This window comes from Capsicum annuum, chromosome 5, assembly GCF_002878395.1.
Source record: "Capsicum annuum cultivar UCD-10X-F1 chromosome 5, UCD10Xv1.1, whole genome shotgun sequence".
NCBI lineage: Eukaryota > Viridiplantae > Streptophyta > Magnoliopsida > Solanales > Solanaceae > Capsicum > Capsicum annuum.
In genome coordinates, this window is record NC_061115.1 from 218,621,635 (window position 1) to 218,648,385 (window position 26,751).

A 26,751-nucleotide genomic window follows, 5' to 3' on the forward strand; every position below is an offset into this window, starting at 1 on the left:
ATTGACTAATACCTCCAACCAAATATGGGATAAAATAATCCTTCATTTTATCTCGGAACTACTTATCCGTTATACCTCACACCAAACGAACCCTAAAGATCACACTATCACTGTCGATTCTTGAGTCAAAAGTGCAGCTCGGTGCATTAAGCATTCCGCTATACGAGGTTAGGGTCAGACTAGAAAGGTCTATTATATAGAGGCATACCTTACATTCTGCGAGAGGCTATTTCGACAGATTCTTGTAGCTTAATATAAAAAATAAGAAAGGAATGAAATAAGAAATATGAAATTACAAGTTTGAATGTAATACCTGAGGCAAAATATTGCCAAATCCAAAGTCTATAATCATGAAGTCTTGCAAAGATCCAGCTTTCTCTTATTCACAACAAGAAAACACTACAATGGTGTACAGTGAAGAGCTCGCGAATGAGAGTAAACGACAGTTAATCTCAAAGCTAGGGATCATTTCTAGGTCCCGGAGACTATACAGCAACGCCAAGCTGACAAGATGTACTAGGTCATGTGATTTGCAAACTTACCAGTTCAAGAACACGGATCGGACTTTGATGATGCAACACAATTTATTGTTCATAACATGATCCTGCCTTAACTGGAGGACGTCGAGCATAGAAATTGGTAACTGGAGCGGCTGGAACACCACGCCTTGTCAAGAGGCATCGGAAGTACTCCAGCCTCTGCAATGCAGCTAAAGTAGTGTTTTTTGAGGATGTGGTCTCCTTGTCGCTCCACAAACGTTCTAGAAAGTAACGCAAAGGCAAAATCAGTAGCAAGTTCGAAATTTCATATGGAGAACGAAAACCAAATATATGACGGCAAAAGACTGAGTGGAAGATCCAGCATCAAGCAGTGGTTGAGCTCTGTTTCATCACCCATCTTAGGACAGCCCGGTGCACTGAAGCTCCCGCTATGCGCGGGGTCCGGGGAAGGTCCGGACCACTAGGGTCTATTGTACGAAGCCTCACCTTACATTTCTGCAAGGGACTGTTTCCATGGCTTGAACCTGTGACCTCCTGGTCACATGGCAGCCTCACCTGGTCATCACCCATCTTGTAAAACAATAATGCAATGCCAAAACGAAAAATAAATATCTTGGTTTTGGAAAAAGTTGTCATGTTTCGACCAGTTTGGCTGAACGCCCCTTTGAGAAATGCTATCATAAGTAAGGCTCAAGGCTTAAGATATATTTGTGATACGCAACATAGTTGAACTACAGTACGTGTTGTGCAATCCAATATATCCAAGAGAATACCTGCTGCAGCCGCAGCACGTGGCCATATGGTCTGTTGAACATCGGATGCATCTGCAGTTTCTCCCCACATGCATACTTCACCTCCAAGTACAAGATTTTGCTCCGAAATACTCTTTATTCCTTCCAGTGGTTCCGCATAATAAACTTCATTCCACGGGACATCTAAGTGGTCGAGATACCAAAAACCCTGATTACTATAAATGCACCTAAAACCTTGTGCAACTGCCTTTGAACAAACACCACCACCTAACCTACATCAGCAAGATTTGTATGGTTGCGTATTAGCTAAAAACACCATCATATATCCGAGCAGATAAATCCAGTCAGATTGATACTCACCAGTTATGCACCACAGTCCGCGGGTTAAGTTTAGATGGAAAATTGTTGAAGGTTTCTTCCCTAAAAAAACAAATCCACACCATGTCATACATTAGGAAAAGACGAATGACTGCATTCAAACCAACGTAACTGCTCATGCTTGCTTTTGAATTAAGCAAAATAAAGGTATACTCGTCCAGCAAACAAACTTTTATTTTATGCACTATAAGACAGCAAGAGCCAAATCAGTCTGATTTTATTTATCATGATAGAACTTCTCATAATGATGTCTAAAGTACAAGAAACTAAATAAAGGGCGCGATACGTCTTCCAATTATAAGAGAAATTACCAGTTAACAGGTGTCCAGTTATGTGATATAGCTATTTCTTGAGCTCTGAGTACAAAATACTGATATGCATCCTTCGAAGTCATATTATGATCTTGAAGCCTGCAAACAGAATGAGCTGATGAATAGCACTGCATTGAAAAAATAAAGACGGGAGACATAATTAAAGGGATGAATCTGGGCATGTTATCAGGGAAAGAAAAGGGTTACATTCCATCTAAATCTACAACAAAAAATACCATAAATATAGCAATACATACATAACAAGTGATTACTTCCACATCCCTTTATTGATACGAAAAAAACAGATAGCATTCAAGTATTGCCTGGGACATTCTCAACGCAAAGCATATCTCGCGCTAACTGAAGTACGAATTGGTTTTATTTAACATAAATATGTGAAAAATAAGATCCACATTGGTAATAGGAGCCCTGAGGCCTGATTACTCGTGATTTTCAGCATCCTTCATGTGAGTCAATATATCGAAGTCAATATTCTTCATAGGCATCGTGCAATATATTTCCATCACTGCAATACTAACTGCGCCTTTTTTTGTTTGGTTTGACAAACAAGCAGGTGCAATTTCAACACACACACACACACATATAACGTGCAATTTCAACATATATATGGAACTTCAAAAATAAAAAGGACATAAGAACAGGGAGGTTACCATTGCTTCACGTGTGGCGTAGTTGTCCAACAAGCTGCAAAAATTAACAATATTCAGTACTTATTTTCAATTGTTCCTCCCGTATTTTTCTTGGGGGGTGGGGGTGGGGGAGGGGGGAGGGGGGAGAGAGGAACTATGGACAGTGGGCAGTGATTGTGAAACTCAAACCACAAAAGAGATCTAACAACGATCATTTTCTTTTGAAAGAAGGACATCTATTTTAACAACCAGTATAAGAGCATATCACTATCAACTGTTCAATAGAAGCCGAGAAGAAAGCGAAAGAGATATTGCAGTGTTATAAAAAAAAAAAAAAGAAATCCCAAGTTATCAGTCATATGGATGGATACCATGAAACGAACTCCGTAAACACAATTATAAGATGATAGAGCACTGAAAGTGTTGGGACTCAAAAATGAAGGATGGGTTGCCAGTATATGCCCAAGAGACGCTACCATTATGTATTTTCAGTACGGGTTTCTTCTTCTTTTGCTTCTCAACAAATAGAAATACTAAGTAGAGAAAACAGAAACGTTAAAAATAGTTCATGTATTCGGCAATTGCTTTATCTAAGAGAAGAACTTAAGAAGATTGTAACTACACCCTTACAAAGAAAACAAGAGTAAACTGCATAATCAAAGATGCAGGAACTAAAATACAAAATAATGAACTCTAAGACACTTTGTCCTTTTGTTATTGGTTTTGCTGGAATTTTGGTAGCTTGAATCAGTATACTTCTAGAACTAATGACTCCTTAATCTTCACAGTTTTGATTCTGAAGCAACTAGTTATCTTAACTTGAGTTTAGTGGATATAGACATAATTGTTTTCCATTCTTTTGGCCAAAGAAATTAGCTAAAACTAAAAATGAAACAAAATGTAGGGAATTCTGCAAAAATAGAAAGATAATACTAACTTGTGTTGACCTCATCACCACCTAAGTGGAAGAGATCAAATGGAAAAATCTTCCTCATGTCTGCGAAAAAAAAAAAGAAAAATTAACATCCATGGTGACAAGAAAGGGAAAAAATAGTGTCTTCACATGCTGCGACTTTGAGTTCAATGGTCCTTTTTGATAATTAACATTGAGAGTTCTATGGTCAACTGAAATTTTTATTAACAGCTGTATGTTTTAATGGTTTAATTATTTCACAATTTATTCATGAAAAGTAAATGAATCTTAGCAAGAAGATTAAATGATCAAAACTAAAAGGTAAGCATTGTGGAAAGTTCCCAAGGATTATCATCAACATGATAATCTTGAGCTCATGGAGGATAATGCAATACTAGAGCAACTATGACATGAGAACCAATCAGTAAACGGGAGGCATGGCCTTTATCAGAAAATATGCAAGGATGCAATGTACATAGAGAGAGGGAGATGTCATAAGAGAAACGTACAAGGGAGGAAGGCAAGGGAAGAAAAGAGAAGGAGGAAAAAGATAGAAAACAACAACATCGTATCCAGTGTAATCCCACAAGTGGGGTGTAGGGAGGGTAGAGCGTATGCAAACCTAACCCCAACCTCGTCAAGATAGAGAGACTGTTTCCGATAGACCCTTGGCTTAAAATAAGGCAGAAGTTTGGAAAAGGGAATACAAGAGAAAGAGAGAAGGACAAGAGACAGAAAGAAAGAGAAAAGAAAAAGAGCGAGACAAAAGAATAAAGGAGTTGAAGATGGGGAAAAAAGGCGAGGGAGCAGGAAGCAACGTATTATCGGGATACATATAAATTACATACACTTTCAGTATATTCTACATTATCAGGATTCAGGTACTTTAACATGTTTTAGCAGGTTAGCTATCTCCATTCTAGGTTACTGATCCCGCTTTTTTAGAAAAATTAACTACAGTTAGTAGTATTTTTAAGTGACATGAACTTTTTATATTGTTGGTGTATATAAGTTAAACTCTTGTGATGATCAAATCAATTCATTATGTGTTCTTCAATTGGCGCAGACAAAGTACAAAAGGCCCTATTTATAGAACGTAGAACTCAAAGTAAGAACTCTTGAAAGTCTAACTAAAGATAAGATTATCTAACTAATAAATAGGCTCTAACCTCTACATAAAAGATAATGATATGCCAAAATACATAGTGAAAATATATCCTTGTAGCGAAAAAGATGGTTAAATGCAATTATACAATTCCAGAAAAAATGGTGGATTTCTTCAAGAGAAACCTTCAAACTAACCTGCCAAGATACCAGATATCACATCAAAAGTATAGTTTTTTGAAACGTCTAAGGGCTCTTTACAGGATGGAGAAGGCCAAAGATCAGGGTATCCTGCACCCCTGTAGAGTGAACAAAACCAAACTGAGACGCAACGTAAATTTTTAACACAACTAAAGAGAGCGATGACCAACAGTGAATAAGAAAATATCCATATTCCTTATAACATTCTTTTTTTTAAACATCTTTGTACAAAAAACACTATTACCACACCAAAAATGTCAAGTAGAACTAATAAGAAAAAGTTCATATGGAACGTTATTACCACCCCTCTCTGTCTCTTCCCACACCCCCACACCCCACTATCAACCCTACCCCAACACCCAACTATACTGTGTCTATCAACCAACAATCCATAGATTTCTTAAAGAAGCTCTATGGACCCAAAAAGTATGAGGAATAGACCAATTATCTAAAGCACTGACCATGATTCTGCATGACCCGGAACATCAACTTCTGCCATAACATTGATACCTGTGTAGGTAACACTTTTGGAATTAGAAAAGAACAACATTCTTTTTGTTTACTTATCAAGAAAAGTATAGCTGCATCGCATTAACCAATAACCAAAAAGCTTTAGATGAGGTAATGCAACATTTACATAGACTTCAAAGATGCAACATACCTCTCATCTTCGCATAGCTTGAATTTATGTGACATCATGAAGAAAAGAACAAGAAGAACTCTGTCAGCATCAGTTTATAATATAGGAACATCTGACGAGAAGTCAAAAACAGCACAAACAACTGAAACAAATAATAACGTAAAAGAATATTATAGTTCTTCGTATCATTTTTTTCTGGAAACTTGAACAATATCCAGAACTATTAATTGAATGGAAGCCTAGATTTTAAAATTACATAATCAAAGCCACTAGCTCTTTTCCTTGCAGCCTCCACAATCTCTCAGCCACCCTCTTCCTTTTCTTTTTGGTAGGTGGAAGGTCGCTAAATTTTGTGTCCTACTTGGACCTGAATTGTTCCATTGGTAGCTTATGTAGTAAACTTCACTCGGTCACCTCCAAATTACAATTAACAGAACCCTTTATGCTATGGCTCTTCTGGGATTAACTGAGAGTAACTTTATTTGGCTCAATCATTAAATAAAAGGATAAGCTTGTTATTTTAAGTTCATAGCGTTCATTCAATCCAACACTAGAAAAAGGCTCTCTTTTAAGTACTTTAACCAATCCTCTAGATGGTACAAAATGATCCCATTAACATGTTGAACTAAATCTCATAGCAAACTGTTTAACTAAATTTAAGTGTTATGATTGTATCCAATGTTTGGTTTGGCGATATGGCAGGTAACATGAATAACCAAAAGGGAATAACTAAAGATCTTTCTAATCTTTCAGCCAGAGAGGATCAAGCGAATAGAACGTGCTAACAAATCCCGATAAACTGGATATAGATCCAGTGTAATATAAGTATCACTAATATTGGCCCCTCTAAAACCATAGAACCAATTGTTTAGAATACTACATATGGTTTTCTAGCAGCCACTTGAGATGGAGATTTTAGCATCTCCAGTCACCACCCTCTTATTCTTTTACTTTCTTCTCTAAGAAAATAGGGAGCAAATGCTCAAAGTACTTGATCCACTTTGGGGTCTTTATTCAAAACTCATAGGTGATAAAAGGAAAAATCACTTTCTGTGCTCAAGGTTATTGAATAAGTTAAGGGAAAATCTTTCATACCAAAAAGACTTCAAATTATCAGAGTTGGGGGGCCAATTCTTACTCTACAATTTCAATGGCATCCTCGACAGTGTAGCGTTCCCACTTTGTATATGCACCTTTCCACAAGTTTGGGTATGAAGGCACTTCCAGAGGAAATGACTCTTCATCTATGATGTGCCAATGAAGAACATTCTACTGATTCGAATCATCAACATCAGAAATAACAAATTGCCCATTTCAAAACTAGATCAGTAAAATAGGATTCAACAACTTACAAGTTTAGCATAGGACATGGATTCAATAATTTGCTTTATAATTTCAATCGGCAAATAGTGCCTTGATGTATCTGCAGAACAATTAAACATTGACTCATTCAGAAGAATGGCGAATTACATATTACATGACTACAAGTCAAGAAGAGTGAACGGGAAACTGTATGAAACTAAATCCCAAGAATTAGCTGAATCAGTAAAAAGCACAAAAGATTGGATCTTACCTAACAGAAGCCCGCGATATGCAAATCTTGGCTTATCTTGAATAAACCATGGAGCTTTATGAATTTGCACTGTTTTAACCCCATAATCAAAAATACATAACTGACTCAGTGTCTGCATAAAAGGGTTTGAGTAAACTTTTTGATATCAGTAAGCATATGAAATTAACCGTCATAAATCTCTACTTCCACTAAGATAAAGCATAGAGGCATAAATCCCTGTCCACTATGATAAACCATTTCAAAACCATATTCATTCAGAATATGTACCTCAAGTCCTCGTAGTGCACCATAAACAGAATTTGCCTGCAGTGTTGACAAAAAATTAGTCATGTACTTCTAGGTAAATTAAAGCAAGCACAATTTAGCACCATCGTCTTGAAATGGTCATTGGTCACAGGCAGGGCAAGAGATTACAGATCAAGACTTTTATTCTTTTTTCTTGATAAGTCGGTTAACACTATGGATTGGAGAAGTTAAAGCCTATGATAAAGTTGTTCTAGCTCCTGATAAGTCACTGGCTAGTTAACAGTATCAGAGAGAAACAAAAGAGATGATGAAATAGGCAAAGGTTACTACTTACTATCAGGAGCTAGAGCAAGAGTTATGACCAAAATTCTGCACAGATAGGGAAAGAGTAGCAAGGCTACCATAAGAAGAGTGCATCAATTAAAAAAAAAAAGAACACAAGAAAGTTTTAATAAAGCATAGCATTTACCTTTCATTTGGGATGGCAAACATTAAGAACGATAAAATACTCATCTTCTTTATTAGGAACCATTACTCTACATTCTTCTGACCCTGTAAATCTCTACCTCCTAATTTTCTATCATCATAAACTTTAAGATTTTGTCTTGTGCGATAAAAAGGTGTCTCCTAAACTTAAGTTTTTCAGAGTGGCAGTTCGACCTACTATGTTGTATGGAGAAAAGTGTTGGCCAGTCAAGACCTCCCATATCTAAGTTATCAGTTTCAAAAAAAAGACCTCCCACATCCAAAAGTTGAAGGTGGCGGAGATGAGGATACTAAGATGGATGTGTGGATTTACTAGGAGAGATAGGGTTAGGAATGAAAGTATTAGAGAGAAGGTTGCAGTGGCTTTGGTGGAAGGCAAGATGCGGGAAGTGCGGTTGAAATGGTTCGGGCATGTGATGAGGAGGTGAATGAATGCCCCAGTGCGGAGGTGTGAGAGGTTGGCCATGGATGGCTTCAAGCGGGGTATAGTTAGGCTGAAGAAATATTGGAGAGAGGTGATTAGACATGACATGGAGCAGTAACAGCTTACTGAGGATCTAGGAAGGTATGCAGGATGCAAATTAGGGTAAAGGGTTAATGGGTAGGTCCTTGCTAGTAAGTAGGAGTGCGTTGGTTGTATTTGTTCGTTTATTCGGAGTGTTATGTGTGTGCCTTGTAGTCCCTTGTTCATGGTGTTTTGGTAATGTTTGTATATAGCATTACTTTATACGTGTCTTATTTTTTTTATTATCTATTGGTGTGTTACTCATTTTGTTTGTTATTTGCCCTGAGCCAGGAATCTATCGGAAACATATTCTTTACTTCATCTGAGGTAGTGGTATGGGCTGCATACACTTTACCCTCCCCAGACCCCACTTTGTGGGAATACACTGGGTATGTTGTTGTTGCATAAACTTTAAGATTCTCAAGGCACGTTAAAGATCAACTTATGTTGTGAAGTAGAGCGGGTGGATCATTCTCAACATCCTAAGCATTAAACACATTCTTTAACTTCCATGAGATTTTGATCTAGGTCTACTTCCTTTATCTCACGTTCATTAACTCATTGTCCTACTATATGCTACAACATAAAAAGAATTCGCAACACAAATAGAACTTATAGCTCAAATTACTTCCAACAAAAAACAAAGAAAAGTTTCACCACATCATTGTTGATAACTTTACCTCAATTGAGACTCCCCCGACAATTGAATGTTCATTGCTCTCCGTCACCAATAACGAGTAGCTCTCATCAACACCAAGTTTCAACTGAGTATAAAAACACAATTCAACACACCAATAAAAATAATTCCTAATCTCTGCATTAAGAGTCAATTGGTTCAAGTTGTTGCAAACATAAATAAATATGCCTCCTCTCTATCAGCAAAAATATTTTAATAAAGTAATTCAGACAACCCAACACAATGTGAGATCAAAGGTCCAGATTTCAAGTATTAGGCCATACAAAATGTCATGTCGATTAACATAAATAGATAAAAAGATAAGTAAAAGTTCTATGCATTAAAAGTACAAAAATATTTACACAATCAGGTCATTTGTAAAGTAAGTACACGTAAACTCTTTAATTATATAGCACTCATTGGTAATCCAGTAAAAAACAACTAACCTGCCATCTCAGCTTAAACTCCTATACATTGTCAGTTCATATAACTTAAATCCATTGAGAAAAACGTATCTTTGGAAAAGACAGTTCACATAATTCAACACAATATGTAGCAAAAATACTAGTGATCTCTTTCCATTTGTCGAAGCCTTAGTGGATAGAGTTATCCCATACCTATGAGATCTCAAGTTCAAATCTCTAAAACACTGGGGAGGAGTGCTTTGTGTGAAGTCGTTTCTGTAGTCGCAGTGTTATGCATGTGTCTTGTAGTTTCTTGTTTGTGGTGGTTTGGTGTTGTTGGTAATTTTGATTAGATAGTTTATTGTATTAATTTATGGGTGTCTTGTTTCTTGTATCAATTTGTTGTGTGTTTTTATGTTTTTTCGTTTGTTATACCGTTATCTGTCCTGAGCCAACGGTCAATCGAAAACAACCTCTCTACTTCATCTGAGGTAGTAGTATATACTACTAACTTTACCCTCCCCAGACCCCACTTGGTGAGAGTACACTGGGTATGTTGTTGTTGTACTAGTGATTTCTCCCCCATTTATCCAAGATTGGCGAACAGAGTTACTTGGTATCTGACTATCTGTGTTGATTTTACGTAGCAGGTAACTCGTGGCAGGGGCGGAGCCACCTTTCATCCGGGGGTTAAAAATATTTTTTATGTATATATAATAGATGTTGAACCCCTTTGGCTAATTCGTATATTTACTTCTGAACCCCTCAATGAAAATCCTGGCTCCGACACTGCCTCATGGCATTACTCGAATAAGCACAAACTAGCCCGGACAACACATTTATAAAAAGAGAAGTGATTACATGTAATAAATTGGTAATCTAACTAACACTTCTATATACTCCTTCCATCCATTCAGTTCACTTTTACTTGTCCACTATCCTCTTTTTTTTTTAATAAGGATTCTCCGCTATACTTATTCATTTTATTAAGAGCAAAGCATCTAGTATCCCCTGAACTATAACCAAATTCGCTATTACACACTCCAAATTCATGGAGTCCTATTACCCCTTGAATTAAATTTTAGCTTATTTTTATCATCCTTTTTAGCTGACGTGACACATTTTATCAGCATTTTTAGCTAACGTGACACCTTTAATGTGGCCTCATTTTATGTAATAAATGTGTCACATCGGCATAAAAGGGTGATAAAAATATGTTAAAATTGAGTTAAGGGTAATAGGACCTGTGAAGTTGCAGTGTGTCGTAGCAATTTCAGCTATAATTCGGAGGGGTACTGGATGCTTATCTCTTTTATTAACTACTCCCTCCATTCACTTTTATTTTTCATATTTCATTTTTCGAGAGTCAAACTACATTATTGACTTTGATCAACATTTTGAAATGATTTTTTTTCATAATATTAAAATAAGAACAATTGCAACTTATATAATATTTAAATTCAAATTTTAAATAATTAAACTAATCTAATTTAATTTAATTTCAAAAATTAGTCAAATTAACTCTCGAAAATTAAACTTACCTCATCATTATCGGAGTGAACAATGACAGTAACTTTACTAACATCAAAACTTTCACCGCTTCTACCACCATGCTTAAAAATAATTTTCCTGTATCTTTCAAAAGCTTCTTCTACAACAACTGACTGATTACCGGTAAAATCAAGTGTTAAATTGGGATCAACGGTGAGTGTATCGTTACCGGAAGTGAATTTTTCCGGTAATGGCCATAGATAAGTGAGAGATTCATCGAGGTTTGTAGTGTGATGGTGCGTTGACTTTAACGAACGAGCGTTGACTAATGGGAAAATGGAGAAGATGAAGAAGATGAGGGACTTGAGTGGAAATTGGGAAAGATTGAGGGGTGAAAATGAAGAATTTGAGGACATTTTTTTGGGGGAGGAGGAGGAAAGTGAAGAAATGATTATTTGGAATTTTTGGATAGTGTATGTGAGCTTATAGTTCTCATGTGATATGGTTGTTATGGGGTCAATTATTTGATGACTAATTATACCAATATAATTTTACGAGTGAATTTTAAAAAGTATAATTTTACCAGTGAATTCTGAAAAATATAATTTTATGAGTGAATTCTAAAAAGTATTATTTTACGAGTAAGTTTTGAAAAGTATAATTTTACTAATAGAATCTGGGATAGTGAGTATAAGAAATTATATTAGTATAATTCCAAGAGTGAATTCTGAAAAGTATAATCTTACAAGCGAAATGTATAAGAAATTATATTGGTATAATTTCATGAGTAATTTCGGAAAGTATTGAGTTTACGAGTGCACTCTAGGGATAGTGATGTATAAGAAATTATACTTGTATGATTTCACGAGTGAATTCTGAAAAAAAAAAAATTTCACAAGTGGATTCTAGAGATAGTGATGTATAAGAAATTATACTCGTCAATTCCACGAGTAAATTCTGAAAAATATAATTTTACAAGTTGACTCTCATATTATGTAAGTTACATTGTATTTGCTATTGGTGGCAAATTTAGATATTTCATAAAATTAATCGAATCGTGTAAAAATTGGTTAAAATATCACGATTATATAAAAATATATCCAATAATAATGCATTATATTGTATATACTCCCTTCGTTCCAAATTACTTGTTTCAAATTTTTTAATTTAATTTCTCATTTTACTTTTTTTTTTATTAATTAAGACAAGATATTTTTTTCTCCATTATACCCTTAGTAATTGATTACTCCTTGTTACTACTAGCATTTAATTATCAAATCTTGAAAAATGTTGTAAAGACTTTGATAATCCTATAATGCTAATTATCCATGCAAAAAGTGCTTTGGTATCATTTATATAATAACTCCATTAATATTGTAACTAACAGCATGATACAATTAATATGGATAAAATGATAAAGTTATATTATCAATTATTATTTTTTTAATAATTGTGTTATCTCAATTTAGGATGAATAATTTGTTAAATAGTGTGTGGGGAAGCATAATGATCATATTTTATTTTATTTTTGGATTGAAGTGCTAAGTTAGTCGTTGGGTCAATTGAATGAGTGATAATGAAGGAAGTACTAGTTTTGTCTTTGTTCTTCTCTTTCCTTTTTTAACAGTTAGCCATTTCTGTCATACTTTATCTGGTTCTTTTCTGTCATTATATGTTTTAATTAATTAATTTATTTTATTTTTTAATTCATTTAGGAAAAATAAAAAAAATTATTTTCATTGCTTCACGTAATATAATTAAGATTATAATATTAAAATATATTTGATACGTTCTACGTATCATTAGTTTAAAATTTCTATTCAATTTTTTTCTTACTTTTGTAACATTCTGCCAAATTAAAATGGGAAAAGGATCAAATATGCCCCTCAACTTTGTAAAAAAGTTTAAATATATCCTCCATTACAAGTTTGATCTAAATATGCCTTCGTCGTTAAAGTTTGGAGCAAATGTATCCCTAAACTTTGCAAAAGGGTCCAAATATGCCCTTCGTTACTGGTTTGGTCCAAATATGCCCCCGTTGTTATAGTTTAGGAGCAAATATACCCCTTAACTTTGTGAAAATGTCCAAATATACCCTCCGTTACAACCCATAATAATAATAATAATAATAATAACAATAATAATAAAGTTCAACTTTTACACAAATAAATTAGTTCAGACACATGAATCGTACGTAAAACTCGTACATGTTTCAATTGAAATTGATATGCATAGCAAAAATACGTAACATATATGATATTAGTGGCGGAATTAAAATTTTACTAAGAGGATTCAAAATATAAAGAAGTAAATACATGAACTTAATTACCAAAGGGGCAACGTCTGTTATATATACGTAAAAAATAATTTCAATCATATATAAATTGTTCCGCCTCTACTTGATAATATGAGCATAACTTTTCTAAATTTGAATCGAAAGAGTTTAATAAAACATTTTGACACATGTTTAAGTTCTCAATTGAAATAAATCGTAATTCACGTGTCTGAACTCAATTTATTTATGTAAAAGTTAAACTTTATTATTATTATATATACATAAAAATAATTTCAATCGTATATAAATCATTCCGCCTCTGCTTGAGAACATAAACTTTTCTAAAATTTAAATCGAAAGAGTTTAATAAAACACTTTAACACGTGTTTAAGTTCTCAATTGAAACAAATCGTAATTCATGTGTTTGAACTAATTTATTTGTGTAAAAGTTGAACTTTATTATTATTATTATTATTATTATTATTATTATTATTATTATTATTATTATGGGTTGTAACGGAGGGTATATTTGGACATTTTCGCAAAGTTAAGAGGTATATTTGCTCCTAAACTTTAACAGTGAGGGCATATTTGGACCAAACCTGTAACGGAGGGCATATTTGGACCCTTTCGCAAAGTTTAGAGGTGTATTTGCTCCTAAACTTTAACGGCGAGGGCATATTTGGACCAAACTTGTAACGGAGGGTATATTTAAACCTTTTTGCAAAGTTGAGGGGCATATTTGACCCTTTTTCCAATTAAAATTAAACAAACAAATTAAAATGAAGCAGTATTTGATTTTTGATAATTATTAATAGTTCAGTAAAATCTATGTTGCTAAGACTTTTCAAAAATGTCGATGAATGTGTGTCGGATCCTTCCAAAATAGTGCATTTTTGAAAGATCCGACATGAATGCGGTTATATTTTTAAAAAGTCCGAACAATTTAGACTAAAACTAATAATTTTTTATAGATATAAACTCGAATATTTTAAGTAAAAAAAATAGGACAAAGGGAATAACAAGCTAAGGCTTAATCTAAGCGTCCAATTCAATATTCATACAAATGTTTTAAGTTTGCTTTGGATCATTATAAATTTTTATTTTTTTTCTTAAATTTATGTCTAGTTAAATAATGTCACATAAATTAAGACGTGAAGATGGGAAAAAATCATAACTTTGGACTTTGTCAATTTATTGTTTGATGATTTTGTATAACAAGATTAAATTTGCCATATTTATTTCACTTAAGGTTGGAAATTTTTATCAAGTGTTCTATCTGTGGCTTTGAAAAATATTCGTTTTTGATATATTTCTATTCTGATCGAAATCTTTGGAGATGATTCTGTACTACAGTTAGAGGAAAGTTAGAACATATTTAGGGTAATGCACCAGGTGTCGTAGCTAATTGTGTAACTCTAGAAGCATGTGTAAAAGCTTGTATTGAAGGACGTGATATTGCAACAATTAGGCCAAATCAAGAGTCCAACACAATGTTCAAAATCCCAATCACATAACCTCGATTATCATATACTATTTTGTCATAGTTTCTATTGTGTCCGTCTTTGTTGTTTCTTGTACTTTCGTTACTTTTTTTTAGTGCGTCGGACTGTTTTTCCTTGAGTCGGGGGTTTATCGAAAACAACCTCTCCACCTCAGAGGTATTAGAGGTAAGGTTTGTGTACACTCTATTTACTCTATGCTCTCCAGACCCCACTTTGTGAGACTACGTCGGATATGTTGTTGTTGTTATTGTTTTTGCCTTTACAACTTTTGAAACTCGTCGTCTAAAACATGACATACATATTCATGTGATGTGAATCATATCACATTAAGGATGTGTGATGCACTTGTTGGAATGTATTTCATTTGTGTGATGCAACTTATATTCAAATGCCTTATGATTAATGAAAGCCAAAATTAAGGTTAAAGTTCAGTCGTACGTGCCTGAACTTCAATCATATAAAACTTCAGACATTTTCTATAGTTAAGACTTCGTATAAGAACATGATCATCTTTGAAATAGTTTTCCTTTCCAATATTTTTTCTGTTGGAGCTTCTCACATTCCTTTCGTCGAACATAAGATTGTGAATCAAGCTATAATGAATTCTAATATGCAACGTCATTCCGTTCTTCTTTCTCGCTCCAATAAATGCATTATTGGAACTGCGTTGTAACAACAAGCAACTCCAGCTAACTTAAGACATCGTATATTTGTCTGAAGTTATTCAAAGCAAGGTATACATGTAAAAAGTTAAAATAGAAAGGCCATTTTAGTGCACTGAGCTTCTATTATGCGTAGGGTCCGAGGTGGGTCAAAATGTACACAGTCTGACTCCACATTTCTGCAAGTTACTATTCCACAACTCGCATCTGGTCACATAACAACAAATTTACCCTTATAAATATGATATACAACACAAGTTTCCATTACTAAAACCAAAGAATGTTTGGGCTATGGCTTATATCATGTTGGACTTTCTAGTTATGGGCCATTGTCACTTAACAACATATAGTACACTTCATTTGAAAGGAATTTTGTCACTTTGCCCATATTAGCCATTAGACTAGTGGTGGTGTCGCCAATGGCATGGAATTTGCATAATCCCTTCTTATCCCAAAGTGAAAAAAAAAAAAAAGAGAGAATCGTCGAAGCAATGATAAAGTTATTTTCGTGTGATATTTTAGTTAAATCGTGAAAATAGTCATTAATGCGTTGGAGCACTGATAAAGTTATAACCGTATGTGACTTATAAGTAACGGACGAGTGAGTCGTGACAGAAACTATTAATGCTTGCTATGAGTGGATTATCTACAACATATCCCTTGCTCCTTACTAAAGCAGACAAAAAAAAGAAGAAGAGAAGAATCGAAATAATGATAAAGTTATTTCCGTGTGATTTAGTCATTAATACGTTGGAGCAATGATTAAGTTATCTGTGTATATGATCTATGAGTAACAGACGAGTGAGTCGTGAAAGAAACTATTAATTTTTGCTATGAGTAGATTATATAAAAAGATATTCCTTGCTCCTTGGGGATCGATCCTAACCTGGACCCTACTAAAGCTAGATATTAAGTGGCGGACCCAAGATTTAGGAGTTGTGGGTGCTCGAGAGGTTCGAACACGAATATTGACATCCAAAGCTTTAAGATTCCGGCTAAAAATCAAAGCACCAGCTATTTTCTCGATTTAAAAAACTATTAATGCTCGCTATGAGTAGATTATCTACAACATATCCCTTGCTCCCTTAGGGATCGATCCTACCCTGGACTCTACTAAAGCAAGATATTAAGTGGTGGATCAAAGATTTAGGAGTTATGGATGCTCGGAAGGTTCGAACACGTATATTAACACCCAAAGCTTTAAGGTTTCGTCTAAAAATCAAAGCACCAACTATTTTCTTCTTTTTTTCATCCTATATCGATTTTCATATGTTTCTCATATAATTATACCCAATTTACATCAGATTTATCGAATGCAGAAACACCACAAATTTACACGTAGGTCCACCCCGATTAGATACATGTACCAAAAATTAACAAACAAAATGAGGACCCCACTACATAGTTCTATGTCGATAAATCATGTGATTTGCACCTAGGACTTTTCATTATCATTATAAATGATTTTGTTACCTAAAAAGAAAATATCTACTCATCACATTAAATCAACCAGGAACCTTTTAATTGATGCTTTGAATTAATTAATCTTTGCTTAAAGTTCTTTAATTACGTATACGACAATACAACATTTGATTGAACGTTTAACCAATGCAATGGTGATGATTAATAACATGTTGATTAACTATAAAATTATTAAATATTTAAACATAAAGATGGTCCTTTAAATAAAGTAATTTGAACAATAACGTGTACAACAATTTTTATTTTTTTTAACTATAAGTTTATATGTCAAATTTGGTGTTATCTTATCCATATAAAAGGGGAAATAAATTAATTTCAAAACTATAATCTCTAGTAACTAATTTCAAAATTTTGTGTACGAATACAACGACCCTAAGTACATAATATATGAAACTTTGACGTATTTTTTCTCTTTAAATCGTATTATTCACCTCTCAATTGATCTTTTAATATGAGAGACCTCATATAAGAGGCCATGCAAAATGTGTGAGTCGATATTTAATTTTTTATAAATTTAAATATTTATTTATTTACAGCCTAAAATTAAATGAAATAAATACCAGCTTAACACCAAATTGAAAAAGATGTTTACCTAATGTATTACACCAAAATGAAATCAACAAAACTAACACTCAATCATGATAATTTCATGTATTTTTGCTATACACATGTTTATGCACTAGTTTTTTTTTATTCATTTAATCTTCCAACAACAAAAAGAAAAAGGAAAAAAACTCGAAATATATCTAAATTTTAGCGAAATTTACTGTAACACGTCTTAATTTTGTAGGGGTTATATTTGTTTAGCTGGACCACTTCAGACACTTACGCGCTTAATGTATGTGTATTCACGCAGTAATTCAGTTGACAGCTATATGCCATAAAAATACGATAAAAAATAATTTAGGAGGTCATAAGACCCTAAAAAATTAAGACGTGTTATGGTAAATTTCGTTAAAATTTAGGTATATTTTTGATTTTTTCTCAAAAGAAAATCTCCTAAGACCCCTTTTATATTCTCTATCCACGTGTCACGATTTCTTCCATATCACCATCCAAGTCATCAACCCCGAGTAGACCCCACTTACATGTCAGTATAATTCAGCCAATCATACCGCGCGTTGTCTCGCGCTCCGTTAATTTCAAAGATTATTAGTTCCACTTTCTTCGGTTCAAAAAAAGTTCCGCCACAAAAGCTTTCCACTTAGACCACAACTACATCCCACTAATCTTTAAGAAAATACCCAAAACACCCCTCAATTTCATCAAATTTACCTAACTTTGCCACATATTGGATGCATGCATCTCGCGCGATTTAACATATAGGACGTGTTGATCTAGTTGCTTACATCCAAAATTTGATGACATAAATGTCGTCTGAAGTCAATATTAAAAGGTACATTTATGATTTATGTCGTATGGTTATGTTTAATTACCACTACAACAACATAATAAGTAAAATCCCTACAAGTGAGGTCTAGAAATTATAAAATAAATTTAACATATAGGACGCGTTTGTCTAGGTACTTGCAACTAAAATTTGACACGATATCGATATTGATTGAAGTCGTATGCTTACGTTTAATTATAACAACAACATAATCGGTAAAATTACATAAGTAAAATTCGGAGAAGATAACGTGTATACAAATGTTACCATCACCTCAAGAAGGTAAAAAGACTGATTCTAAAAGACCAATTTGACATATAGGACGCGTTTGTCTAGTTACATACATGCAAAACTTGACGATATAGATGTTGGTTGAAGCCAATGTTAAAAGGTACATTTATATCCAGATGTTATCACTACCTCGCGAAGGTGGAAAGGTTGTTTCTAAAAGACCGATTTGACATATAGGACACATTTGTCTAGTTACATACATTCAAAATCTTACGACATAAATGTCGATCGAAGCCAATGTTAAAAGGTACATCTTTATTTTTAATTACAACAACAACAATAACATAATCAGTAAAATTCCACAAGTTAAATTTGAAGAGGATAGAACGTATGCAGATATTACCACTATTCCGGAGAGATAAAAAGGTTATTTTCGAAATGTTGATTTGACATGCAGGACGCGGTTATCTAGCTACTTACATTCAAAATTTGACGACTTAAATATTGATGTTGATTGAAGCCAGTATTAAAAGACACATTTATGTCGTTCGCTTATGTTTAATTACAACAACAGCATCAATAAAATCTTAGAAGTAAAATTTGAAGATGATAAAGTATACGCAAATATTATCAAAGTCGATTTCCAAAAGATTATACTTGCATTTAATTCTTTTAACGAAATTTCTTACTTTATCGATTCATATTGTAATCATGATAAATCCATTATCTATATTGTTGGGGCAGTGGGTTTACATACGGTTTCCACGTGACGTTCAAACTTCCCCAATTTAATCGGCTCATTTTCTCCGTACACGTGTCATCATCTCCTTAATCTCACCATCCACGTCATCAAGCTAAATGGACCCACCTCCACGTCATCAAAACCTCAACCAATAAGACTGCGCGTTACACTCACTCGCCTGAATCTCATATGTATCAGTTCCACTTTTTCTGTTCAAAAAAAAAAGTTCCGCCACAAACATCCCACTAAGGACCACTACTACTTAAATTCCCCAAAATACCCCTCGATTTTCGTCAAATTTACATAACCTTGCCACTCCCTATAAGTAGTTCATCACCAGTTCATTTTTCGCCGGGAAAATGATGGAGTTAGTTGCGCACGACGGCGATCACGGCGGAGTATGCGGCGGCGGAGGAGAAGAAGAGCTTTTGTTGTTGGAGGCGAACAATGTGGATCGTTCATGGAGATTGAACTTCGATGAACTACGGTTATCGTCGGAGAATAATAAAGAGAAAGAGAAATCTCCTTCTCGTGGTCTTCATGATTGCCTTGGCGTTTTGAGTAAATTTCTATAACTCTTAAACCAGTTATAATAATCGTGTTGTTCGGGCCAACTGAAGAAATTATCTAGTGTTCTTGTTTTGGATATGTGAACCTGAGACCCCGTGGTTCTAAATTTGTTTTTTTTTTTGTTTTTGAATAACTGTGGTGTTTGAGCTAGCTTGACACTAAGTGCATCACATATATGGATTAGCTAGTTGTTTTGTTTTGGATATTTGAAGTTGAGACCTCGTGGTTCTAAATTTGCTTTTTTTGTTTTTTGAATAACTGTGTTGTTCGAGCTAGCTTGACATTAATTGCATCACATATATGGATTAGCTAGTGTTTATGTTTTGGATATTTGAACCTGAGACCTTGTGGATCTCAATTCACTTTTTTGTTTTTGAAATAACTGTGTTGTTCGAGCTAGCTTGACACTTATGGATTAGCTAGTGGTTTTGTCTATGTTGGGTGTTGAACGTGAGACCTTATGGTTTCAATAACTGTGGTGTTCAAGCCATATATGGATTAGCTAGTGGTTTTGTGTGTCGGTATTTGAATCTGAGACCACATGGTTTTAATAATTGTGGTGTTCGAGCTAACTTGACACTAATTGCATCTTATATGAATTAGCTAGTGGTTTTGTATGTGTCGGGATTTGAACATGAGACGTCATGGTTTTAATTATTGTGGTGTTCGAGCTAACTAGACACTAATTTCATCACATATATGGATTAGCCAGTGTTTTTTGTGTGTGTTGGAATTTGAACTTGAGACCTCATGGTTTTAATTACTGTGGTGTTGGAGCTAACTTGACACTAATTGCACCACTTATATGGATTAGAGTGGGTAAAAAGTCTCACATTGGTTGGGGAATGGACTGGTAGTTTGCTTATATGGACTTGGGTAATCCTCACCTTTTGAACTAACTTTTGAGGTTGAGTTAGGCCCAAGGTCCATTTCTTGACATGGTATTAGAGCCAAGTCCATCCCCATTTTGGGCTCTCGGTCCACGCGCCAGTGCCAGTTGGGCCTGGGCGTGAGGGGGGTGTTAGAGTAGGTAAAAAGTCTCATTGGTTGGGGAATGGACTGGTAGTTTGCTTATATGGATTTGGACAATCCTCACCTCATGAGCTAGCTTTTGAGGTTGAGTTTGGCCCAAAGTCCATTTCTTGACATATATGAGGAAAATTGCTTTCTGTTTTTGTTTCTATCGGTATTTGAACCTGAGAGCTCATGGTTCTCGCGACGTCGTTGTGATTCACTTTTTTTTTTTTTAAATGACTGTTGTTCTAGCCAGCTTGACACTAATTGCATCTATGGGAAGAAATTAGCTATTTTTTTTTTTTTTTGCCTGGGATTTGAACTGAGAGCTCATGGTTCTCAACTGACTTTCGTTGTGATTCACTATTTACCTTTTCTCTAATAGCTGTGGTGTTCGGGACTGCTAGACACTGGTTGCATCATATATAGATAGGAAGAAATTACCTAATGTTTTTGTATTTGCGGGAATTTTCACCTGGGACCTCGTGGTTCTTAATTCAATTTTTCTTTTAAAATAACTATGGTGTTCGAGTCAAGCTTGACACTAACTGCGTCACATACAGATGAGAATAATCACCTAATCATCTAGTGCTTTTGTTTTTGCAGGGATTTGAACTTGAGAGTTTATAGTTCTCAATTTACTCCCGTTTTGATTCACTTTTTTGACTTGGAATTTTTGAGTGTCTTTTTTCTATTGCTTAGTTGTATTAGGTTGATTGTATGAGTATTGAATCGAACTGGGACGTGTTCACGTAGAGTGGAATGTATATTGAAGATATACTGAGCTGATTTTGAGTAATTAGGGATGGAGGAATAGTTGATTTGACATTGTGCTGTGCATAAGACAAACTGCAGTTATTGTCTCTTTCATCTCTTCACCGGTTTTTCGTCACACTATGATTCACTTTTAATGACTCTCAGTAGATTTTTGAGTGTGGTTTTTGTATTGATTAGCTGTATTAGGTTGGTTGTAAGTGTAGTGAATCTAACAGAGACTTGTTCACGTAGAGCAGAATGTATATAGAGGATTTATAGAGCTGATTTCGACTAATTAAGGATGGAGGAATATTCTGTTGTGCATAGGAGAAACTGCAGTTATAGTGTGAGAACAAAGAGAAGCCTCCTCTGCATGGCCTCCATGATTGTCTTGGTGTTGTGAGTAAATATCTCCAACTCTCACTGATTTCGTTGTGATTCACTTTTTACAACTCGGGATAGATTTTGATTGTTATTTTTCTATTGATTATTTGTATTAGGTCGATGCATGAGTAGTTGTTCACGTAGAAAGGAATGTATATGGAGGATTTATAGATCTGATTTCAACTAATTAGGGATGGAGGCGTAGTTGATTGATATTCTGTTGTGCATAGGACGAACTGCAGTTATCGTATGAGAACAAAGAGAAGAGAAGCCTCCTGGTGGCCTCGATGATTGTTTTGGTGTTTTGAGGAAATGTCTCCAACTCTCACTTGTTCTCAGACGTCGTTGTGGTCACTTTTTCTATTGATTAGTTGTATTAGGTTGATTGTAAGAGTAGTGAATTGAATGGACACTTGTTCACCAAGAGCGTAATGTATATGGAGGATTTATAGAGCTGATTCAACTAATTAGGGATGGAGGAATGGTTGGTTGTTATTCAGTTGTCAAATTTGGGGGGCTCTTTTTTTCTTTATACTTTTCCAGTGTCAGAAAGTATTTTATATAACACCAATTTCTTGCCATGTGGGCCCATTTTCTGAAGAACAGTAAGATTCTTGTATGGATGGCTTAAATTTGCAGAAGATGTTGATCAAATATTTACTTTTTTGATTGTTCTGTGGACTATTGAACATGTTTGATGCTCAGTTCATTGGTTTGGAGCAAATTGGCATATATTGTATTTAGAAGGATGATTCTTTTTGGATAAGTATTTTAGATGGATGATTACTGTTATAACTTATAAGAACATATGCTTTTGAGCTCAAATTTAATGTGTTCATCACTTCGGCTAGTGAAAATAAGAAGGGAACTTTAGTTTAGTGCACTCGGCAGGTAAGTCTATTAACGTCATGAGTTCAAGGGATCCGTTAGTTTCCTCAACATCTCTGCAGTTCTTAGGTCAGTGTAATAGAATATGTGTAGTTGGTGTTTATGTGTGTGTCTGCATGTGAAATGAACCGATCTATAGATTGTCTCGAGAGGCTACTTTCACATTTGTAGTTGAATTGTTAAATATGCCCATGAAATTTTAACTTTCGGATTGATATTAGTCCTTTAAAATTTGTTATCAGCTTTGATTAATTGATATGAGTGGTATCAACTCTTTGGTCTAGTACTTAAGAGGAGGCTAGTTCTGTATAGAGTCGCATGTAGAAGGAAGTTACTAAATGCTTTTGCACTGTAACATACGGGATGTCCTGGAAGGGATGGCTTATCACAGGCAAGAGTAGGTTCTCCTGCCCAGATGTTTGAGAGTGTTATTTTTCTTTTGATTAGTTGTATTAGGTTGAAGTAAGCGTAGTGGGTCGAACCGAGACTTCTTAATGTAGATCGGAATGTATATGAAGGATTTGTAGCGCTGATTCCGACTAATTAGGGACGGAGGAATAGTTTATTGATATTCCGTTGTGCATACAAAGTGATTGATTGTGGAAATTTTCTTCCTGTAGTTGAAGAAACTTTTGGGAACTCTTTTTATACTCATCCAGTGTCAGAAAGTATTTTACATAACTTCAATTTCTTGCCATGTGGGTCCATTTTTCTGAAGAACAATAAGATTCTGTATGGATGGCTTAAAATTTGCGGGAGATGTTAAGCAATATTAACTTTTTTTTAATTGTTCTGTGGACTATTGAACATGTTTGATGCTCCAGTTCATTGGTTTGGAGCAAATTGGCATATATTATATTTAGAGGGGTGATTCTTTTTGGATGTTTTTTTTAGATGGATGTTACTTTTAAAAAGCATATGCTTTTGAGCTCAAATTTAATATGTTCATCACTTCGGTCAGTGCAAATAAGAAGGGAACTTTAGTTGAGTGCGGTTAGAAGGTAAGTCTATTAAGGTCATGAGTTCAAGGGTTCCAGTGGTTTCCTCAACTTCTCTGTTCTTAGGACAGTGTAATGGAACAGGTGTAGTTGGTGTTTATGTGTGTGTTTGCATGTGACATGAGCCAGTCAATAGATTGTTTCGAGAGGCTACTTTCACATTTTCTGTTGAATTGTTAGATATGCCCATGAAACTGTCTTTCGGATTGATATTGGTCCTTTAAAATTTGTCATCAGCTTTGATTAATTGATAGGATTGGTCTCATGATCTCTTTGGTTTAGTACTTAGGGGAGGTAATACTGCTGTATAGAGATGCATGTAGAAGGGATTTTAAATGCTTGCACTGCAAGATATGGGGTGTCCGTGAAGGTACGGCTTATCACACTTTGTGTTTTTATCTTGGTGATTACAGGTCAAGAAGACAATATTGCCGTATACTACCAACAACAGGTGGAAATGCTCGAGGGCTTCAATGAAATGGATGCTTTGGCTGATCGTGGTTTTGTACCTGGGATGTCAAAGGTTTTGATAGTCTTTTTGCTTGTTTTTTATATTTATAAGACCATAACCAACCATTTGTTCCTTCTCTATATGCAGTCGTTTTTCTTTTATTATCTAACTTGATGGCCAAATCTTTTAATGAAAAATTAAATTTTACTCGAAGCTTAGACTGAAAAGGTCAATTAATTTTTTACAGGAAGAGAGGGAAAAATTGGCTAGAAGTGAAACAACTGCCATTAGGATATCAAATATTGCAAACATGGTTCTCTTTGCCGCTAAAGTATATGCATCTGTCAAGAGTGGTTCATTGGCCATCATAGCCTCCACGTTGGATTCACTGCTTGATCTTCTCTCTGGTTTCATATTATGGTTTACAGCTTTCTCCATGCAGACACCAAACCCGTATCAATATCCTATCGGAAAGAAACGTATGCAGCCTTTGGTTAGAGCCACTGCTTTATTATTCTCCATGGCTTTCTTATGCCTTTAATTGGGGCAATTTGCATTCCACACTTGTCAGTTGTCGCTTGCTATTCATTTTGTTTGCTGCTACAGAGGAAACTTAGTCTTCTTCTTGAGATCAATCTCTAATCATGATATGTAGTACAAAAACAAAAGGAAAACTTCCACCTAAGTATAGAACCATGAGAAATGCAAAGTTAATGCATCTAAGACAAATTAATGAATTACAACAACAATCTATCTGCTATTAACCAACTACAAAAGAAAATTGAACAAAATACGTGCAAAGTTTTAATAATGACCTCTAGCAGACAGCTTACGTGACTGTGTTATAACCTACAGATATTCAAATCTTCAGCATCTCTTTCTCCAATTGTTGTCTTCTAAGTGTACGCTCAGTAAGAATGGTGAGAGAAGATAGGTGAAGCTTGGGGGGGGGGGGGGGGGGGGAGAGATATGAGAAAGACGAGACCAGAAGGGAAGGACAGAGAGATTGAAGCTGATTTGACTTAATGAATAGAGTGAGATTAAGAAACACAGACTGTGGCTGACAGTATAAAGAAAGAGAGGGAGCAGTTTTGAAGGAAGATTCTGAAGTATGTGTTAGTAATTTGACAGTCTCTAGGTGCTTTGTTTGTACTGCAGGGAGGATTAATATGATCTATTCTCTGTTTATGGTCTGTGGTGGAAACTGGCACTTCTAGCCTCCCATATGCACCATTTATCCCACATCAAGTTAGTGTTTATAGCCATATTGTTGGCGCTAAGTAGTGATCCTCAAATTCCTTTAGTTGATTGTACTTTGGTGGATATACATATAGACATACTATCATCTCCTGCTGTTACTTATTTGAAAGAGACCATCATCTCCTGATGTTAGACGAGCTACGTTTGGCTTCTTAAATAGCTATGGATTATCAAAATTGACATAGGGACTTGCTCTTTTATTTTTCAGTAAGTGTAACTAGTCTGGTACATGAATTTGATGTAGCACTATCATAAAAGTTGCATGTTAGTTGAGAAGTTTATCATGCACAGCTAAAGGAGTATTATTGCTCCGTAACTTAGTCGTTTGAAAATCTTTTCCTAATATCTGTAAATTACGTACCTCTGTAAAGGTTTTACTTTAGTGCTTAGTAAATTGCCATTATGGAGAGACTAGTTTATTTAGTCTGTGTTTTCCATTCAGATAAAGTTAACGTTCTTGGTTAAATCAGTTCATAATTCCGTAGGATCCTCAGATGATCCCTCTGTAAATACGATGAGCTTATTTTGATGTTTGAGATGTGTATTGACCATTGGACATCCATAAAATTGCTCATACTTTCGCAGAAGGAGATTTTTCTTTTGTTTCTAGAGAACCATTTCTAGAATATTGTCATTTTCACATTACATGATTCTAAGGATATGATTTTTTTTCTTCCATCATTTATTGCTAGCCCCCCACCCCCCACTCCCCCACCCCCGCAAAAAGGAAGTTTTTAATTTAGACGACTCTATGTAACTTCCATGCCTTTGATGTTTTTTGTGTTGAAAAAGATCTACTCTGCAAACAAGTTTTACCCTGCATGCTGGATGATCCTACGCAATTGAATGATTTTGCATATTGTTTGATTTTTCATGGAGCTAGAGCAAAGTTCAGGTGTATGGCCATTTCAAAATGCATTTCGTGTAATTTCCGATGGGGGTTCAAGATGAACTCTGTATTAACTTTCAGTTTTACTTGTATTAATCCTACATATCTGGTGATAACAATGTATAGGCATGAATATAGATATTGTATGACTGTTTTTTATTCTTCTTTGGGAGCTGGTCCAATTCAGCTTTGAAAAATGATACACAGGGAATCCTTGTTTTTGCTTCTGTCATGGCGACTTTGGGACTGCAGATAATTCTGGAGTCTATGCGTACACTAATATCTGATGTAAGTCATGGCTCCTTACATTTTGCCAAATTTACGTCTTGTTCATGTTAAATTGTCTGGTTGATAAATTACATGGTTTCATAGGAGTCTGATTTCAGCCTTACCAAGGAGCAAGAGAGATGGGTTGTTGGGATTA

General features: G+C 34.9%; 2 protein-coding genes across 9 annotated transcripts in view; one reads left to right on the forward strand and one right to left on the reverse strand.

Annotated features, from left to right (window-relative positions):
• Nucleotides 1-229: 229 nt before the first annotated feature.
• Nucleotides 230-11,343, reverse strand: LOC107871323 (beta-hexosaminidase 1). The gene is made up of 15 exons (XM_016718222.2): nt 10,881-11,343; nt 8,940-9,023; nt 7,290-7,325; nt 7,023-7,134; nt 6,802-6,872; nt 6,588-6,718; nt 5,471-5,487; nt 5,271-5,319; nt 4,807-4,907; nt 3,529-3,588; nt 2,613-2,646; nt 1,942-2,040; nt 1,613-1,672; nt 1,274-1,524; nt 230-760 (listed from the first exon to the last, which is right to left on the reverse strand). The coding sequence occupies exons 1-15, from the start codon at nt 11,244-11,246 to the stop codon at nt 585-587; spliced, it is 1,647 nt and encodes a 548-aa protein (XP_016573708.1). The 5' UTR covers nt 11,247-11,343; the 3' UTR covers nt 230-584.
• Nucleotides 11,344-19,346: 8,003 nt separating this feature from the next.
• Nucleotides 19,347-26,751, forward strand: part of LOC107871325 (metal tolerance protein 11) — an 8,691-nt gene continuing 1,286 nt past the window's right edge. Inside the window, exons 1-5 of one of the 8 annotated variants that reach the window (XM_016718226.2) lie at nt 19,347-19,678; nt 24,141-24,250; nt 24,426-24,671; nt 26,535-26,615; nt 26,700-26,751. The exon at nt 26,700-26,751 is cut by the window's right edge and continues 182 nt beyond it. In XM_016718226.2, coding sequence (XP_016573712.1) covers nt 19,477-19,678; nt 24,141-24,250; nt 24,426-24,671; nt 26,535-26,615; nt 26,700-26,751 — 691 coding nt within the window. In that variant the 5' untranslated portion in view covers nt 19,347-19,476. Of the gene's footprint in view, nt 19,679-22,584; nt 22,799-23,681; nt 23,812-24,140; nt 24,251-24,425; nt 24,672-26,514; nt 26,616-26,699 lie in introns of those variants that run through there. The other 7 variants (XM_016718225.2, XM_016718229.2, XM_016718228.2 and 4 more) reach the window with 7 other exon arrangements.

What these genes read in the sequence shown, in the direction of transcription:
- LOC107871323 (XM_016718222.2), bottom strand. Translation starts at nt 11,246, where the DNA reads ATGTCCTCAAATTCTTCATTTTCACCCCTCAATCTTTCCCAATTTCCA. An exon ending in TTCACTCCGATAATGATGAG is followed by an intron (nt 9,024 to 10,880) that starts GTAAGTTTAATT and finishes TTTTATACTCAG; the next exon opens with TTGAAACTTGGTGTTGATGA. An exon ending in GTGCACTACGAGGACTTGAG is followed by an intron (nt 7,135 to 7,289) that starts GTACATATTCTG and finishes CCTTTTATGCAG; the next exon opens with ACACTGAGTCAGTTATGTAT.